General features: G+C 45.6%; 1 protein-coding gene across 1 annotated transcript in view; it reads left to right on the top strand.

Moving 5' to 3' along the window:
* Positions 1-13317, top strand: part of LOC115078026 (elongation factor 2-like) — a 262581-nt gene that overhangs the window by 70460 nt on the left and 178804 nt on the right. The window contains exon 6 of the mRNA XM_029580602.1: positions 8822-8927. Coding sequence (XP_029436462.1) covers positions 8822-8927 — 106 coding nt within the window. The remainder of the gene's footprint in view (positions 1-8821; positions 8928-13317) is intronic.

Genomic DNA, 13317 nt, shown 5'->3' with positions numbered 1-13317 from the left:
TTATTCAAAGCAGGTGGGTGTAGGTAGGCTCCAGGGTGGGATTGCCATTTCTAACGAGTTCGGGAGAATTGGGTTTGGGGGAGAGGGCCCGACCTGCTAACCTTGAAATAATTTTTTTTTCAATTGGTGGCAGTGTGGATTGGGGAGATGCAAGGCCGTCATGGGTATCATTTCATGGAGGACGGGAGGAGGAAAGAGGACCACAGGCTTCTTCACATCTTCTTTTTTTTTTTTTTTAATTTCAAAGCACTACTTACCCAGATATCTTTTAAAAATATCAAGATAAGTAGCAAGTTATCCGACCACACAAGGCCGGATAACTTAAAAACCTAACCGTCTGTATTCAAACATATCTGGTTAGGTTTGAAAGTTATCCTCAAGAAAACGACTGAACCCAAGTTATGGAGGTAAACAACTATACCAAAAAAATAAACCACCAAAATAATAAAGTGAGGAAAGGAGACCTTCATAAAAACATAGCAGAGCAGACACATAAAAGCTCTGTAACTTTACACAAAACTCAGTGTGATAAATATAGTGGCAGGGAAACTTATCAGAACATGATGTGAACTTTGGGTGTGGTTTTTCTATGCGGGTTTCAATTAAGATAAGTTTCCCTACCGTTGTATTTATCACACTGAGTTTTGTGTGTTCGTTATGTGCACTTGGGTTATGGATTAATTTAAAATTCTCAAAAAAAAACCTGGACAACATAATTGAAGAGGCCGATGATTAAAAATGTTTCATAGCAGCGGGAAAACTCACAGCAGACCTTTCAAATTTAAAATAAGGGCTTCTCGGATATCCCTGCACATCCCATCGAGATTCTGACTGCAGGGTCGGCTTGGGCAGACGTGGGAGATTTGAGATCTTCTTTTGTGGCAGCTGCGTGGTTAGTGGAGCAGCAGAGGAGCTGAGGGACAGTATCAGCACAGGCTCAGCTTTCTTCCTGGCAGCAATCTTGCAGCACATAACACAGCAGGGACTCAAGAAAGGGAAAATAGCTGCAGGCACATTGGTATTGTCCTGTGTTGGGGGAGCGCAGCTCTTTTCATAGGGGTCCTTCTATATTGATTTTTCACACTGTCAAGGAGGGTAATTCTCAGTGACTGAGATATTCTCTGGGTCCAGAAGTGCTGCTGCTGCTGTGTTTGGAGCTCTCTCTTGGCGACACCCCACCCATCCTCCATCCTCCGCAGCACTAATTCACGCAGTAAAATTTCTGCAGCAACATTAAAGCAGCGAAACTTCTGCAGCGCAATTCCTGCAGTAACGCTCCCATTACTTGCAACATCTAATTCACGCACCATACTTTCAACAGCAGCTAAATACTGGCAGTACATTCAAGCAGTGTAATTTAAGGAGCACGATTTAAGCAGCCCCATATCAGCTGCTAAACCCATGTGGAAATTTACAGCAGCAAACTACAAGCAGCACCCTGCAGGCAGCAAAATACAACACTGATCTTCAAGCAGTATAATATAAGTAGCAGCAAACTTCATGTGGCAACCTTTTAGCAGCAAAATATAAGCCACAATTGCACACTTTCACAGGAAATCTCAGAACTTAAGTAGGGATTGAGAGGAATGTGACATCATCAACCAACATGGACGTCTAGCCCTACTTCTCTCCCTCCCATGGCGGCAATTATAAGCTTTTTGGGCTAGAATCTCAACCTGCTGCCCCCAGAGCTACAGCATAAGAAGCAGAGAACTTTAGAGGTTAAGGCTAGCAAAAAAAAACGGTGGACCTCGCTTGCTATTCCTTTGATGCCGACGGATCCAGGTATGCCGCCCTGGTAAAGAACCCTTAGGATCACATGCGGAGGTCCAATCAGACCGTGGCATACTGGTCGAGACGATTAATGGTACAGCGGTGAACTCCCTCACTAAACAGGACTTTGACAAATGGTTCGCAGAAATTAAATCTGATATCCAATCACTCAGAGAAGATGTAAATACTAATTTGGAAGGCATCCGGCAGGACATGCAAGACTTAGGTAGCAGGGTGGAGGACACTGAAGGGATAGTAGAAGGACAGGTTTTGAAGATGGCAGCGCTTACCATAGAAGTCCAAGAAATACAGAACCAGAATGAGGATATTCAGTTAAAATTGGAGGACCTAGAGAACAGGTCCAGACGCTCTAACATCAGGATCAGGAGCTTACTGGAGCAGCCTGAGTATTCAAATGCTATGGATGTATCTAGGAAAATGTGTGTCGCCCTTCTATCCTCAGCCCTGAAGCGGGGAAGAAACCGAGACACACAGAGGTAGTTATAGAATGGACTCATCGTGCATTGGGGGCAGCCCCCCGTAATGCCCCTAAAGATCTTATCTGCCTTCACAGCTATTTAATTAAAGAAGATATTATGCACAGTGCAGGTCGAGTGTCACCCTTCAGCTGGGAGGGACACGAACTACAAATATATAATGATCTAGCCCCGGCCACACTCCGACGACGCAGGGAGGTGCAACCCCTGACTGCAGTCCTTTGGAACGAAGGTATACTATATCGATTGGTCTTTCCTTGGGGCCTTACCTTTACTCTGAAAGGAGTTACGTCTCTGGTGAAATCAATGGCAGAAGCCATACCCCTTCCACAAGTGGCTGGCATCGAGATTACTTCTCTAGACAAAGCACAACAGAAAGCTTCTGCTCCTAGCCAGCCGCAATGGCAACGCGTAGGTAAGGGTGGCTGGTGCCTTACCTGAAATTCAGAGAGTCTGCCCAGGATCACGCGGGGAGCGCCATCTTGAGGAGAACATAGCCTGGATGGCAGAGGGTGGAGTTTTGACGCATGTCACTTCAAATCGATGGTAGAGAGCAAGGCATTGATCGACACATCATGGGGACTCAGGACTGCTTCATCGAACCCAGATGAGGAACCCCAGAAAGCTGGGGATTTGCCCCAGGAAGCAATGCTGATGACTGCTCTATTTCCTAGCAGTTTGGATTTTTGTATTGTTGACTTCTTATTGGTATTTACTGTTTGCTAAGTCTTCAAATGTTCAATGTTAACTTAATATGGGGTCTATAAAATTGCCACAACTCGTTTACAGCAGTGGGATGGGTTAAGTTAGGCTGCGGGGGAGGGAGAAGGGCTATCCTCCGTGGTTAGGGGCTCACCGATCTGGTGGGTGATTGGATCCGAGGGGAGGAGTAAGGGAAGGGGGGTGGGGAGAAGGAAGGAATGGGGGGAGGGGAGGGAAGTTAGAAAAGGGTACAAGAGGTTGGAGGGTGGGGGGGACAAGCTTGACTAAACGGTCCAAACTCTCTGTTGACATATCTAGGGGTTCAGGGGGACACACAACAGCGGGACGACCCAGAGGTGGGAATGAGCCTCAGAGGAAATATTTAGAGCTACAATGTGACTTAGAATTTCTTATTTGGGCTATGCTGGGCTTGGGTGTTAACTATGTCTGTGGGTGAGGTACTATGCATTACGTTTAATGTTAAAGGGTTAAACTCCCTGTTTAAACGGAAGCTGTTGTTTAAGGAGCTAACGAGATTTTCTGCATTGGTAGTTTTCCTCCAGGAAACTCACCTCCGTTGTTTTCATGAAAGAGTTATGGTCTCAAAGTGGTATCCACTTCAATACTATGCTCCAGCCACCAATCAAAGGAGATATAATGGAGTGGGAAGCCTCTTTGCACAAGGATTATTGGTACAAGTCTCTCAGTCATATGCAGACCCTCAGGGCCGTTTTCTCCTGCTTAAAGTCATAATTCATAATTGGGTACTGGTGTTAGTGAACATTTATTGCAGACCCACTCAGCAAAGGGAGACTTTAGAAGAAGTACTAAACCAGACCAAAAACTTTCCTGGGCAGCACATAATTGTGGCGGGAGATTTTAATATCGCCCTCTCCCCATCCCTAGATACTTCTGCACAGATCATTTCAGGGTCACACGGAGCATGCAAGGCCATGAAACATTTTATGAAGACTAGCAACGTGGTAGATATTTGGAGGCTGTATTTTACCCACAGTCGAAATTATTCCTTTTATTCACATGCCCACAACTCATATACCAGAATTGATTATTTTCTCATAACTAAGGATCTTGTGGGAGTTACATCCAGGGTAGATATCGAGCCTATCACCTGGTCAGACCATGCCCCAGTTAGTTGGACGGTGACATCAGCAGATACTGGAAGGAAATTCTGGAGGCTCAATGATTCATTACTGCATGAGTCAAAATATTTTGATCGTATCACGGAAGTATTTGAAACATCTTCTCCTTAAAGGGGACGAAGAGATCTCCCCTATTGCACAATGGGAAGGCTTGAAGGCGGTCCTCTAAGGCCATTTTATTAGTATAGCCTCCTATCATAAAAAGCAGAAATGGGCCAAGAAAGCAATTCTATTACAAGAGTTGAGGGATTTAGAAGGACGTCATAAGGGGAATCTGGGGTCCTTTCCAGTTCGATTAGTAACTCAAAAGCGGGAGGAGATTGCAGCCCTAGATGTGGTGGACATCGCCTTTTCCCTAGATCTCCTTAAACAGCAGCACTATGATTCTGGCGACAAGCATAGCAAACGTTTGGCCAGATGCCTACAGATAAAAAGAAATAGAGAAATGATATATCGCATTAAGGCTAAACAGGGAATAATGCTACTGCAACAACCAGAGATCAGGGCCCGGTTTCTAGAGTTCTATGAGGAATTATATCAGCCGAAGGTGACTCCGTCCGAGGAAGAGATTGCGATTTTTTTAGAGCCCATCCCTCTACCAGTGCTGTCAGGGGAGGGCCAGTGCCAATTAGACAAACCGATATCCCTATTTGAGATCGATTGGGCTATCAAGGACTTAAAAGTCCGGGAAGTCACCAGGCTTAGATGGGTTCATGCCTCTTTTTTACAAAAAATTCAGAGACTTACTACAGGGCCCATTAGTAGCCATGTTTAATAAATTGAGGGAAGGGGCAACCCTCCTACCACACGGGAATATAGCGGGGATTACACTTATTCCCAAACTGGGAAAAGACCCTAATAGTTGTGCCTCATACCGACCTATCTCACTCATAAATGTTGATTTAAAAATCCTGGCCAAAATTTTAGCATTTCGATTGAGTGGTTATATAGGGACACTTATCCATGCTGATCAAGCAGACTTTCTGCCGGGTAGAGTGACATCTGATAATATTCGAAAGATAATAGACTTAATACATATCGCTAAATCCACTAACGCCCCAACGGTCTTTATGACCCTAGACGCTGAAAAAGCATTTGATAGAGTTTACTGGCCCTATCTATTTGCTGTTTTGCGGAAGATGAGTCTGGGGGGCACCTTCGCAGTTTGGATTCAGGCGCTCTATCGTGAACCGTCTGCATGTATTAAGATAAATCATGGCTATTCGGCACCTTTTCTTTCGCCGCTCCTCTTTGCTCTTAGCCTAGAACCCTTAGCGGAGTGGATTAAGAGGGAAAGAGAGGTGTATGGGATCCAGTCTGGCGGAGAAACACATAAAATCACTCTCTACACAGATGATGTTATCTTGTCTCTCTCTCAGCCTATGACTTCCATGCATAGGGTCGTATCTATGCTGGCCCGATAAGGAAGAGTGTCGGGATTTTGGGTTAATCTTGATAAATCGGAAATTCTCCCTGTGCATTTTACTGAGAACCTGCTGTGGCAAGGCAAGAGTGAGCTCCTATTCCAGTGGACCACCGGTCCTATAAGGTATCTGGGAGTTAATCTTAGTTTGGATTCTTCCCAATTAGTATCTCTAAATTATAAACCTTTGTTTCGCAACTTGATGGGGGATATAGATAGATGGGAATGCCTACCTTTTTCATGGTTTGGCAGAATGGCTGCGATTAAGATGAATCTTCTACCAAAACTTGGCTATCTTTTTCAGGTTCTGCCATGTCCCTATCCTGTTGCGGACCTGAGGCCTCTTCAGCGTAAACTGTTTGCCTTTATATGGTGCAGGAGGCCCCCAAGGATCTCCCATCTGATTCTCAGCCAAACCCGTAGAGACAGAGGCTTGGGACTGCCCTCCCTAGTACACTATTATACCGCAGCCCAGTTAAAATTCATAGTCGATAGCCATGATTTACAATCGCCTAAACAATGGGTGGGGATCGAGAGCCAAATGATAGGGGGCACGCCCATCCCGGCTCTATTTTGGCCAATGACCAGTACCCCCAGGGAATTGAAAACCTTTCCTTTAAGTATCCAGACCTCTCTGATGGTCTGGAAAAAATGGAAACACAAATTGATAGGCAGCAAACATTACTCTGCCCTGTCCCCCATCCGATATCTTCGGGATTTCGTTGAGGGACAGAAAAACCTGATGTTTAAATGCTGGGAATCCCAGGGGTTAGTACATTTAGGACAGGTTTGGTGCCAAGGGATGGTTCCCTTTAGAGAATTACAGGACAAGTTTCAGATACCTACCACTGGTTTTTTTACATATGCTCAGCTGCGACACTTTTTGGGATCCCCAGGGCCCGGTTCTGATTTATCCAGTCCATGTTCGATGTTTGAAGGGTATTGCCTTCAGCCACGACACTTTTGGAAAGGGATTTCTAAGCTTTACCGGTTATTGATACACACCACGGATGGGAGAGCAACCCATTTTTTGGCTTGGGATCGGGACTTGGGCCTTCACTGGGACCGCAACAACTGGGAAGGGTGTTTTAAGGCGTTAGGCCAATTTTCAATGTCCGCATCCATGATGGAGAATAGATACAAACTTCTTTATCGCTGGCACTATTCCCCAGTGAGAGTGGCCAAATGGTGCCCAGGCCGCTCACCTAATTGCTGGCGACAGTGTTCCCAGAGAGGTACCTATTGGCATATGTGGTGGCAATGTCCTAAGCTGCAGGGGTTTTGGAGTGCTTGTCAAGGATTAGTGGATAAAGTGTGGGAGTTCAGGTTCCCTTACAAGCAGAGTACTGGTTACTTGGACTCCCTTATTCAGATCTAGATGATGAAAAACAAAAAATGTTGTATTATCTTACTACTGCTGCCAGACTAGTGATCGCTGCCCAGTGGAAATGTTCAAACCCACCCACACTCACGCAGCTCTACGGCAAATTAAGGCAAATACATTACATGGAGAAATTAATGGCCCATAGACGAGTCACCTTACGCAAATTTTATAGGGTGTGGACATAGCTGATTCAATACCTAGCCCAGATGGAACAGCGTAACTGATAGTCAGGCCGATTCAGTAAAGTCCGCGGGAGAGCGGGCAAACGCCCGCTCTCCCGACGCGCGCACAGGCCACTCGCCTGTGCGCGCAATGCAGTATTCAAATGAGGCCCGGCGGTAGAAACGGGCAAAAGAAGGCGCTAAGGACACTAGCGTGTCCCTAGCGCCTCCTTTTTGACAGGAGCGGCGGCTGTCAGCGGGTTTGACAGCCAACGCTCAATTTTGCCGGCGTCGGTTCTCGAGCCCGCTGACAGCCACGGGCTTGGAAACCGGCCGCCAGCAAAATTGAGCGTCCAGTTTTTGACCCGACAGCCGCCGGCCGACTTCAAATTTTTTTTTTTTTTAACTTGTTTTACTCTTCGGGACCTCCGACTTAATATCGCCATGATATTAAGTTGGAGGGTACACAGAAAAGCAGTTTTTACTGCTTTTCTGTGCACTTTCCCGGTGCCGGAAGAAATTAGTGCCTACCTTTGGGTAGGTGCTAATTTCTGAAAGTAAAATGTGCAGCTTGGCTGCACATTTTACTTTCTGAATCGCGAGCGAATACCTAATAGGGCCATCAACATGCATTTGCATGTTGAGGGCGCTATTAGGTTTGGCGGGTTGGACGCGCGTTTTCCGCCCCTTACTGAATAAGGGGTAAGGGAAAACGCACGTCCAATGACAGGTTAACAGTGCGCTCCGTTGGAGCGCACTGTTAACCTGTCATTGGAGCGCACTGTACTGTATCGGCCTGTGTATGAGGAGAGACTGAGAAATGGCAAGGGGGGAGGGGGGATTACTAGGGAAGAGTGGGACATGGCAATTCTATATCTGGATATATGTTAACCTGAGGAAAAGTTATTGCACTGGAACTGTTATGTATTTTCTACTAAGGAGGCAAAACTAAAGTTCTGTATTTGCCTATATGTTTGTATTGCTGTTCTCATCTCTATTTAACATACTGTTTGTAAGCTTTACATTATATTGGATAATAAAAAAAAAATTTAATTAAAAAAAAAATGTATCATAGCAAAAAAACATTCAGAGTGACTTTTGAGTAAAGTTACAATGCTTTTATGTGTCTTCTCTGTTATGTTTTTATGAAAGTCTCCTTTCCTCACTTTAATTTTTTGGTAGATGTTTATTTGGTATAGGTTTTAAAGTTATCCAGGTACATATGGCAGGGAACCTTTATGCCAGTTTGTTCAGCGGGTTGTTTATCCTGCTAAATATATGAGACACGTTATACTGCTAAGTTTAGCCAGATAATTTGTATTTTAAATGGCCTACTATATATTGGTCAGGTCACTAAAGTGTTTGAGAAAAAAGCTGACAGATGTTATAGAAGATGAAGTCTGCAACTAAGGATGACTTGATCTATCCAGTCTGCCCATTTTCACCTGCCTTTTGTGCTGCTGCAGATCTGGGAAATAAACCCTCAGACAAAGGAGTGGCAGGCAATACAATTATTTTAGGAAGCTGGTAGTTAATCTTCATTTCCCAAAAGTTTCATCATCATCATCATCATCATCATCATCATTATCGTAGTTGTATGTCCATGCATGGCAGAATGTCATGCCTTGGAAAAGGGAGCTTTCAAGGAAGCTGAATTACATTATAAGGAAATAAACTTTATGGCACTAAAGTATTAATGTCCTTTGAATTTATTTATTTAGATATTTTGATCCAGCTGCAGGGAAATTTAGCAAATCTGCCACTAGCCCAGATGGTAAGAAGTTACCCCGAACTTTCTGCCAGCTCATTCTGGACCCTATCTTCAAGGTAAGGCAAACACTCACACATTTACTGTACATATTTAGGGTGGGAGTAGTTTCTAAGCAAATAAACTGTTTAGGCTATTCCTGGCTCACTTACTTGGTGTACTTGTTGCGGAAACAATGTAATCTCTGGATGCTATGTTTACCAAGCCCAGAGGCAGAAGATTCTTCCCCATTGAGTCAACTTTCACCTCTTTTGCTGAAGGAAGGGCATTAGGACTGAGCGGCCCTTCTAACACCAAAGGATCAATTGTTGCAGCCAACAGAATGACAAAGCTAAACTAAGGGCCTGATTTCACAAAGCAGTTTTCTTATTCTGTTTGTGGTGCAAGAAGCTTCTTGGATCAGATTTTGAATTTTCTGATGGGTAAACCTGAGATTTGCATTTTATGCTTGGGCATATCATAGTAAAAAATAGAAAAATGAAATATGCTCAGTAGATAACAGAAACTGCAGTTGCCAACAGAGTTCCAGCAGTGTTTTACACAATTACAGTACTACCATCTTGTTCCTCACTAAATGTAAATACTATTTTAACTTCCATCAGTTTGTACCATAGCCTTAAATAAAATACAGAAAGGATGTTTTTCCCTGGTTTCCTAATTGCTTCTCTCAAAACTAAACTTACACCAGATGATCTGAGATGGCCTGCTGGCTGAGAATTGGTAGGGATTTGGTGCTGTCCTTTGCTGATTAAATGAAGACTAGATATTTCTCCATCGACAAGCAGACATGAATTAGACATTATTTGTGGGTGATGTCATCCAGCAACAACACAGACCCAGCTCTCAGAGCGCAGTAAAGATTTTACTGAGTATGTGCGGAAGTTCCCATGTATGCACGCTGCCTCGTGAGCCCCTCACTCTTTAGTCATTCGAGCTACACGTGGACATATCTCTCTCTATTGAAATTCTTCTACTTTTTGGGGCTTACTGCCTCTATCTTCTTTGCTGCTTTGAAACATTTTTCTGCCACTGCCTCATTTTATTTCATTTATTATTTATATGCTATTGTCCCAAGACAAGCCTGCTTAAGGTGGTGCACAAAGTTTTAACAAATAATTTAAAAGTACATAATAAAAAAAAATACATTACTTTTATGTTCTAAAAAAAATATATATCAAAAAGGCATGGAAAAGCCTGAGGCCAAGAAGCCTTCAGTAAATGTCTTTAAGGCCTGCATCTATTAATGCCAGTTTTCCATCACTGATGTACACTCCTTCTGCTATCAGTGCTTGTGTTGTGCTCGAGGGTGGACCCTTGTCCTGGGGCAGTGGAGGGACACCTTCTGATAGGAACAGAAGGCGACTGGAAGCCCGAGGCCTCCCTTCACAGGAGGTGCTCTTCCAGTGTCAGCCGCCCATGACCCAACTGCATGGGTTCTTCCGTCTTAGCCACCATAATATCCCTGCTTGGAGCAGGGTCGGTGGTTGGTGACAAACAAGACCGAACCTGAGAGGGTTTCTTGGGCATCCGACTCTTCCGGTGACGCTCTTGGAGATGGTGGTCGATTCGGCCTGTCAGGTCTATAAGGTCCTCAAGAGAGGAAGGGAGCTCCCTTGCAGCCAGCTCATCCTTCAGCTGTGAGGAAAGTCCATCCAAGTAAATAGCTCGTAGGCAGTCTTCCTGCCAGGTGAGCTCCATGGCCAAAGTCCGAAACTCGATGGTAAAGTCGAAGAGACTTCTTTGACCTTGGCAGAGGTGTAGTAGGCTGGTACTTGCCACGGCATGCCACCCAGGATCATCAAAGATCCGTCAAAACACAGCCACAAACTGAGACAGTTCCTTCAACAAGGAATCCGAACGTTCCCACAGGGGGGAAGCCCAAGCCAGTGCCTTCCCTTCGAGATGGGATAGGATGAAGTTGACTTTGGTCAGTTCGTCCTGGAAGACGGAGGGCTGCAGAGCGAATTGCATATAGCATTGGTTAATGAACCCTCTGCAGAGTCTGGAGTACCCGTTGAAGCACAGGGGCACTGGTAGAGCCAACAAGGCTCGAGGCATCGATGGAGATGGCTGTGGATGAGGAGGAGCCTGAGTAGAAGCTGGAATATTAGTAAGGGCATCAAGCCGGGCGTGAAGGTGATCCATGGAGGAGGCCAATATCTCAAGAAACTGCTGCTGTTCTTGTACCTTGGATGCCAGGCTTGGGATGGCCTGGAGGGCACGCGGCTCCACATAGTCCATGGCCTTTGCAACCTGTTGCGTTGGAGGTGGACCCTTGGGCCAAGGTGGGGATTAACGCAACCCATAGACAAGGACCTATGGGTCCCTACCGTCGGCAGTTGGAGTGGGCTGATAGGCAGAGGCCACTGGAGCTTCACCTATACCAGCCCTCGTTCCCCGCGGTTTGAGCCTTTGAGTGCCGGGGCCGGCAGAACTTAGGTGGGCCTCAAAGTAGGATAGTAAGAGAAGCTGGTTCAGCCCAGAGACAGCAGGCGAGGGATGGATTAGTCCTACTCTGGACTGGGTAAAGTTCTGGGAACTCGGGCGCCAATGAGACAAAGGCAGACTGAGGGCGCTCGAGCAAAGATAGGCCGAAGCCTAGTAAGTCCATGTCCAGGGAGTAGGCAGAAGAGGCATCCAATGGTAGGCTTGAGTCAGGGCTGGCGGCAATCCAGGGGCTGTGGCAAGAAATGCTGAGGTCTGATCACGGAGATAGTCAGTAACGTAGTCAATCAAAGCTGAGGTCAAATCGCGGAGAAGTCAATAGCATAGTCGGACGAAGCGGTGGTGTGGGTCTGGAGATAGGCAATACGTGGTCAGGCAAAGCAGAGGTCTGGGTCTGGAGACAGGCTGTAGCGTAGTCAGGCGAAGCAGAAGTCTGGGTCTGGAGACAGGCTGAAGCATAGTCTGGCAAAGTGATGTCAAAGTCCGTGTAATCATTCCGAAGCATAAGCAGTGCAGGAACAAGGAGAACAGGAACCAGGAACGATGAGGGGTAGAGACGAATCTCTAGCAGCGAGTACTCAGGTAGCGAGGAGACCTGTTGCAAAGGCATCGCTATGGAGCGGGGCCTGAGCTTAAGTACTATGCAGAGGTTGACATCATCATCCGGGGCTGCGACCAGGTTTCCGCCGCGGTCCCTTCATAAGGATCAGCGATGCGCGCGTGCGCCTAGGGAGGGGCGCGGCGCGAGTGGTGGCGTATCTCTGCGGGCCACTCGGAGAGGCCGAATGAGTAGTGGTATCAGGACCAGGAACGCTGGAAGCTGCAGCGGGGCTGGAGGCAATGGGGGAGGCCCGAGGATGGAGCTGGCGTCCCACCGCCACCAGCGAGGAGGAACTAGAGGCTGGAGTCTTTAAGAAAAGGTGAGAGGGCCGTGCCGCGGGTCTGCTGCGGCCGGCACACGTAACAATCCCCATGGCACCTAGGCGTGTGTTTATACAGACCTGGGGCTGACCAGGGTGCCATCCGTTTCATCAATGCAGAGATCACATGCCAAGTGTAATTAACACACTAAGCACAGCAGAGATGTCAGAGCGGATCATAATGGCGTTGTGTCCAAGAATCCCACAATGAATATTATGACATAGAGGAAGCTACCGGCACTATCTATGTAGTGGGGTACTAATTGATGGGAAGTGTTGATGCATCAGGTATGGAGCACCTTGGAACCAGCCAGTGTTAGAGCAGGGGACTTTACTTCAGTGTTGGGAGTAACCCTAAATGAGGATGAGCGAATTTGGGTTTCTGAAGAGGATATTTCTCTTCCAACTGAAGTTCCACCCTGTAATTCCCCGACCAGTGGGAGCCCAGTTATCGGAGCTAGTGAATAATTTCTTTGCCTCCTTGAGATCTGAAAACTAAAGAGGGAGATTAAAATCTCTTCTGTCCAAGATGGAGTATTTGCACGAATGTGTCCAGTAACTAAAACTGTTGGTGGAATTATCATACCCAGAGCAGACAAATTTCCCTCGAACAGTAAAACATATGGAAGAATGTGAGAAGCTTCTTATCCATTCTGTCCCCATAGGGGACTGAAGACTCACATGGTTACAGATAAATGGCCTTGAAGGATATGCACTGATGTACGCTGTACCAGGGATAATTTGTTAGGGGACAAAATTCAAGAGATGATGGCTGTGATTAAAGAGCATCTGTTATCATTATTATTATTATTTATGTATTGAGCTTAATACAGCACTTTTTAAATCAATGATCAAAGCAGTTAGAGTGTAAACAATATAAAAAAGTCAATAAATGCAATGCAATATAATCAAACAATGCTAACAATATAAAAAATATATAAAATAATGCAATAAAAACAAATACTAACATTTATAAACAGAGAAAAGTGAAGGGCCACTAATACACTGCAACCCCAGACTATCAGCTCATCACAAAAAAATTAATCTGTTTCAAAAGTCTGGATAAGAAAACAAGTTTTAATAT

The sequence above is a fragment of the Rhinatrema bivittatum genome, chromosome 1, assembly GCF_901001135.1.
Source record: "Rhinatrema bivittatum chromosome 1, aRhiBiv1.1, whole genome shotgun sequence".
NCBI classification, from domain to species: Eukaryota; Metazoa; Chordata; class Amphibia; order Gymnophiona; family Rhinatrematidae; genus Rhinatrema; species Rhinatrema bivittatum.
Note: the sequence above shows the minus strand (reverse complement) of the source record. Positions and strands in the feature narration are given on the sequence as shown.